The sequence below is a fragment of the Pygoscelis adeliae genome, unplaced genomic scaffold (assembly GCF_000699105.1).
Source record: "Pygoscelis adeliae isolate BGI_AS28 unplaced genomic scaffold, ASM69910v1 Scaffold786, whole genome shotgun sequence".
In the NCBI taxonomy this organism is placed as follows: domain Eukaryota; kingdom Metazoa; phylum Chordata; class Aves; order Sphenisciformes; family Spheniscidae; genus Pygoscelis; species Pygoscelis adeliae.
Window position 1 is genome coordinate 78,895 of NW_008824912.1, and position 5,985 is coordinate 84,879.

At 54.5% G+C, this 5,985-nt stretch overlaps 1 protein-coding gene across 1 annotated transcript in view; it reads left to right on the forward strand.

The window, feature by feature from the left end:
• The window catches only part of UCKL1 (uridine-cytidine kinase 1-like 1), a 29,463-nt gene that overhangs the window by 16,585 nt on the left and 6,893 nt on the right, over positions 1 to 5,985 (forward strand). The window contains exons 6-7 of the mRNA XM_009324965.1: positions 1,213 to 1,402; positions 1,865 to 1,926. Of these exons, the coding sequence (XP_009323240.1) occupies positions 1,213 to 1,402; positions 1,865 to 1,926 (252 nt within the window). The remainder of the gene's footprint in view (positions 1 to 1,212; positions 1,403 to 1,864; positions 1,927 to 5,985) is intronic.

A 5,985-nucleotide genomic window follows, 5' to 3' on the forward strand; every position in this document is an offset into this window, starting at 1 on the left:
CTTCTCTTCCAGGTTACACCGGCTGCTGTGGCACTTTACTGTGCAGGAGAAATAGGCCTCGACTCTTGCAGCGGCAGGGGAAGAGCCCCCGGCAGAGGTCAAGCAGAGACCTTGATCTCATCCATTCGTTCCCAGGAACCGGGAGCTGAGCGGTGACTTGGTCCCTGGCAGTGGTGGTGCATAAATAGGACTAGAAATAGCCCACCTTCGTGCTGCATGCCTCAGCTTGCGCAGCCAGCAGCAAAGTCTGCTGTACTTCTACAGCGCAAAGCCTAGCGTGGACTCATCCAGCACTTCAGGCTTCCTTGGGAATTGTTTGGATACATGAGAAATGCTATAGGAGGGAGTGAGCCATGCGCAAACTTAGCCAGGCTCAGTCTAGAAAGTTTCCTTCCCTGCCAAGTGAGCTGGGTTGCACTTTCCTGGAGCAACGATGACCTCCAGTGGACAGCCGGGTAAATCCCCCAGGAGTTTCCTCTGAGCATCCCTGCTCTTGTCTCTTGCAATTAAGGGCAGTGTCATGAGCTGCCCTGCTGTGCTTGGCTCCCCTCCAGCACTAACGGGCCAGCGCTCCTGGGTTAAGCCTGTTGGTCTGTGTCGTGGGCATTAACTTCTCTTGTCTCCTCCTCACTCTTAAGTAACATCCAGCCAAAGCGTTGGGGCTGCTTAGAAGCGGAGACAGGGTTTGGAGCAGGACAGGTCTCAGGGGCACGAGAGACCTGGTGGTGGAAAGGCAGGTGGCAGGAAGGGACTCACTGCAGCTTTAAACTAAAGGGGGACAGGTTTAGACTAGATCTAAGGAAGAAATGTTTTACGCTGAGGGTGGCGAAACACTGGCCCAGGTTGCCCAGAGAGGTGGTGGATGCCCCATCCCTGGGAACATTCCAGGTCAGGTTGGACGGGGCTCTGAGCAACCTGCTCTAGTTGAAGATGTCCCTGCCCACGGCAGGGGGGGGTTGGACTAGATGGCCTTTAGAGGTCCCTTCCAACCCAAACTGTTCTACGATTCTATGATCTGCACTGCCAGCCTGGTAGCCAGGTTCAAGTTCAGGGGTTGCAGAGGCAAAGCTCCCTCCAGGCCAGAGCAGAGCTGAGCCGAGTGTTGTGCTGTGCACAGGGCTCAGCCTTCTGGTTGTGGCTGGCGGACAAGGTCGGTTCAAGTTACACACCGAACCTGGTGGGGGTCGTTCCTTCCCTCCCCTCTCGTTTCAGCTCCTTGATCTGAAGATATTTGTGGACACGGACTCGGACATCCGCTTGGTGCGTCGCCTGCGCAGGGACATCAGCGAGCGTGGCCGTGACATCGAGGGCGTCATCAAGCAGTACAACAAGTTTGTCAAGCCCGCCTTCGACCAGTACATCCAGCCCACCATGCGGCTGGCCGACATCGTCGTCCCCCGAGGTACCTGCCCAGGGCTGCCCCGAGCTGCCGCGTGGCTCAGTCCCGAGCGGGACCTGAGAGACCCCCGTCCCTCAGCTCTGCTGGCCAGTCCCACCGCCCTCCGGCTGGCGAGGACGGAAGAGTGGCTGTCCCATGCCAAAGCAAAGGTCCCTCCAGTTGAGTGTCTCCAAACACTGGCCGAAAGCAGATTCCTAGGGGAAGGTCTGCACTTTTCCCTCAAACAGTCTCCTGCCCTACCAGCTCCTGCAGCTTAGTGATTTAAAAGGTGACTTCTAGATATTCAATAATAGATTAAAAAATAAGGATTTAATAAAATCTCCTGCTGGATGATGCTAGGGAAGGGATGTTTGGGGTACGGTGTATTTTTTTAACACAGTGGGGAGCTCGAGGAAGAAACGTGTTTCAGGCACTGCTAGCCCTGTGGTCCTGACCGGGCTGTCTCTCGATTTCGGTTCGCTCCAGGGAGCGGGAACGCAGTGGCTATCGACCTGATCGTTCAGCACGTCCACAGCCAGCTGGAAGAGGTAAGAGCTGCCTGGTCCCGCGGGTGTTAACGGTGGGGTTGACCTTGCCTGTGCAGCGGTGGCGTTGCAGGAAGCAGTGCTCTGGGTGCCAAGGTGGGAATGGCCTGGCTTCCCTCCGTGCTCCAGGCGTGTGAGCCGCGGGGCTGTCCCCATGATCTCCTCCCAGCCCTGCTCCCTCCGTTTCAGCGAAGGAGACTGCCTCGTCCCTGTGCTCTGGTTAGCGCAAGGCTCCCCTGCAAGCTGCGGTCCAGCAGCAGCTTCCTTCCCTCCCTGGGAGAGCAAGTCATCTGGGGACAAGCCAACCATCCTCCCGTGATCTGAGTGACATGCCCTCACTGCCTGCAGCCCTCCCGGGGCCAGCATCGCCCCAAACCCTGCAATACTTCAGCTCTCGCGCCTCCGCTTCACCCCCTTGCAGACACTGCTGCACAGTCTTTCCAGTCAAGAGCCCACTTCTCCACTTCTGTGTTGGGTGCAGCCCATGGGTTTCAAAACCCAAAGTCTTGTCATGTTTTACGCCCAGCCTGAGCCCCGATCCAGGCACATGCTCCATCACTTCCCCATCACTGGCTTTAACAAGTCTTCTTCTGTGTCCCCTGAGCCAGTCCTGATGAGGGGTTTGAGCCTGGGACCCTTCGATCAAACGACGCTGCTGTGTGTTGCCCTTCCCTCGGCAGCGCAGCCTTCTCCCGCCCCACGTTTGTAGCTTTGATGTTTAAGTTGTGGAGACGCTCAGAGCGATGTCCTGGGAGGTGGAAGGAGCGTGACCGGGAGATGGATGCACTTGAAAGTAAAGGGCTCGATTCCTGCAGGCCTTTCTGAGCTCCCAGACGGCCGGAGCCGCTCGGCCCCTGGATGTGAGCTGGCACGCGACAGCATCGTGCCTCCCGTGCCCGCTCAGGACGGACCGCTCTGATGCAAAGGCGTGATGGAAAGTTCCCCCTCCCGGAGCACCCCGCTCTCCGCAGGGCTGCAGGCGGCAGTCGGGGCTTTCCGACTGCCCGGATTTACAGCACTAAGCTCTGGCAGGTCGGGAAGTTGGTTTCTGAACCCCAGGTCACAGGAGCAAGGATCGGAGCCCTGGCACTGTTGCTAGCAGCAGGCTGAGGAGGGCACGCAGCCGCGGGGCGCAGGCCAGGAGGGGGGAAATGGCCGTTTCTCCCAGCCCCTGGGATCTGGCCAGGAAAGCTCGCGGCTGGACGCTGCAGGGAGCAAACACGGCAGCTCTTCCCCAGAGCGCCGCTGCGAGCCAGGCGAGGGGTTGGCTTGGGGGGGCTTTCATTTACCTGGGGAGGGGAAGAAGGGGAAAAGGCTACATGTGAATGCAGGAAAATATTCCTATTTTTCCTTTTCTTTTATCTTGAAACGACCCTGGTGTTGACAATGCTTAATACCGGTTGCATTGTGTCTTTGTGTTGCTGCCGCAGCGTGAACTCAGTGTCAGGTAAGAGCCCCTAACTCTGTCCTGTCTGTGCAGCCCGAGGCATTTCCAATGCCAGGCACTGCTTGGCCTAACCCCGACCTGCAGTCGAGACCGACAGCTCGCATAACGCCTGGCCTCGTCACGCTCGAAGCTGACGAAAGGCCTCCCTGTCCTTGGCTTTGGGACAAGCAGGGGCAGGGCTGTTCCCCAGGGATGTGCTCGTCCTGCGAGGGTACCACCAGCTTGAGCGCAGACCCCTGAAGCTGGGGCAGGGCCAGGTTTGTTAGCTGGGGACCCCCCCATCTCTGCGAGATCTGCGTCCTGGGATTCTCTTTTATTTCCCTTCATCCTCTAAGACGAACGGTTGTTCAGAGCCACTCTCCATCCCTGATGATTAATCATTAAACATCAATTATTAAATTAAACAAAGCGGCCTAGGGGTGGTGGGAGCCCTGGATCCCTCGCCATCACAGAGGCTCTCAGCTGCAAGCCTGAGGACACCCGGGAGGAGCGTAGCAGCTTCGGCGTGGCAAGAGGTACCCGCTGTCCTGCAGTATCTAAAGACGACACAGCAGCTCCCTGGGGATTAAGGAAATACTTATGCCCTAACCCAGCAGGATTTCTAATTTCTCAGTATCGGCAGGGGGATGCTATAAAGTGTACATTGATTTACTTAACCTCTTCAGCCTGTGGATCCAGGTGGGACTTTAGCTCTCTTGCTTCCATTAAGCAGCCAGCAAAGTTCCCGGGTATTTTTGTAGGAAGCAGTGGGGATGCATTACTGCAGATGGGTTTCCATTTAGATCTCCATCATCGTATGGAGACACTTAACTCAAGTAACCCTAAAATTTACATTTAGCATACAAAAAGCTCTCAAAGTACTTAAGATGAACAGGAGAAGACTCTGCTTTGCTCATTTCTGCTAAGCCATTCATTTCCTAGACTAGGCAACTGGATGTTTTATTTTATTTCTGTTTGCTTGTTTAACACCATGGGGCCTGACATTTCCATACAGGCAGCGTAAGCTCCCCTGTGCCTCTGGAGGGCCAGGTGGGAAGGTGCTCTTTAGCGTGGAGAGAAGTCTGTTGCTTTAAAAAATTGCAGGAATAACATGAGCGAGTAGACCGGGGGGGTGGGTGTGTGTGTGTGTGTGTGTGTATATATGCCCATAGGTATGTGTGTATATATACACATGTAAAATTTCCTTTCTCTCCAGGGATTCTCCTCTTTAATCAAAGTGGCGCTCAGTACGGGTGATCTTTTTGTGCACCTTAAAAATCAAGTATTTAATAATATGTCAAGAAAGTATAATGATAGTAGGTTTGGAAAGGTAACTTTGACCTCCAAAAATAACTCCATGATAACCACGGCCACAGACACGTTTATGTTCTGTTTAAGGCGCGTGGTTTCTATTTATGCCTTTGCCAGAAAGTCTGGGAAAAAATTCCGGCAAAAAATCTCTTTACACTCCTGGAGTCCCAGTGCTTTTCTTGCTGCTGCGGTTTCCCATCAGCTCCTCCGTGGCTCTGCGCTCGCAAGAGGAGTGAGGCGGGTGGAGGGACGTGTCGAGTGAGATGTGCTCGGCAAACGGGGCTTTTCATCTTAAACAATTCCCCATCCTCTTGTCTTGAATGGCTTCATCTAAATGTCACAGTTGTTGTTCTGATGTCACCGCCTTTTGGTGGCCGCGGGGACGCAGCGAGGTCTTTGTCGCTGGTAGAATAAAACCTGGGTGCTTAGATCTGGCCCCAGTGCGAGGTACTTCTCTGGTCCTTGTGCTCCAGGCTGGCCCTGGACTGCCTCTCCTGACCCAGCGGGTGGCTGGGCCGGGCAGGGAGTGCCTCTCCCCGACTCTCAGCTGATCAAATGGGTGAGTTCTGAAGAGTTTAAAGAAAGTGGTGCCATTCCCTGGACCTGCAAGCCTTTTTTTCCTTCTGTAACTGCGGGCTGCTGAGGAGCATCGTTGCCTTCCTCTATGTTCCCTCAGAGCGCAGGTCAGACCTTAGCATCCTTGCAGTTGGGATGTTTCTTGTCCAGCTTCCCACGTGTTTAACCGTGCATGTGCTGGAGGTGTAAGTACGTACAGGCACTCCCGGGTGAGTATTCCTCCTCGAGCCCAGCAGCAGGAGCCGGACGGCGAGCCCATGCTTGCCGAGGCACAGTGCTCTCAGCCGAGCCCGTTTTCTGTCCCGTCTATTTCAGCAACCAGCCCAGCTCTCGGAGCCAGTGCTCTTTTCAGCTGAATTCCCCTCGCCAATCAATATTCCCCACCCCCAAGGTCTCGATCAGCTTGGCATGCCCTTTGCCAATTGTGTCTTTAAATATCAACCCGTGGCGCAGTTTAATAGCCCTTGTTTGAAATGTCAGCCGTGAAAGCCAGCCGCTGTACGTGTTTGAAATGCCTTGACTGCATTAGCTCCTTTGTAGCTGGATGTCTCTTGTCTGCTTCCTGCTTGATAGCATGCTCGACAAAGAGCTGAGGATGTTCCCTGAAGCCCTCCTGAGAGATGGTCACCCCTTTCTCTCTCTCTTTCTTTCTGTCTTTCTTCTTCTTCTTTTTTTTCTTTTTTTTTTTTCATTTAAAGCTTTTATTCTGGGGGGGGGGAAATAAGTTTCCAAAGAGAGACGTTTTCTTG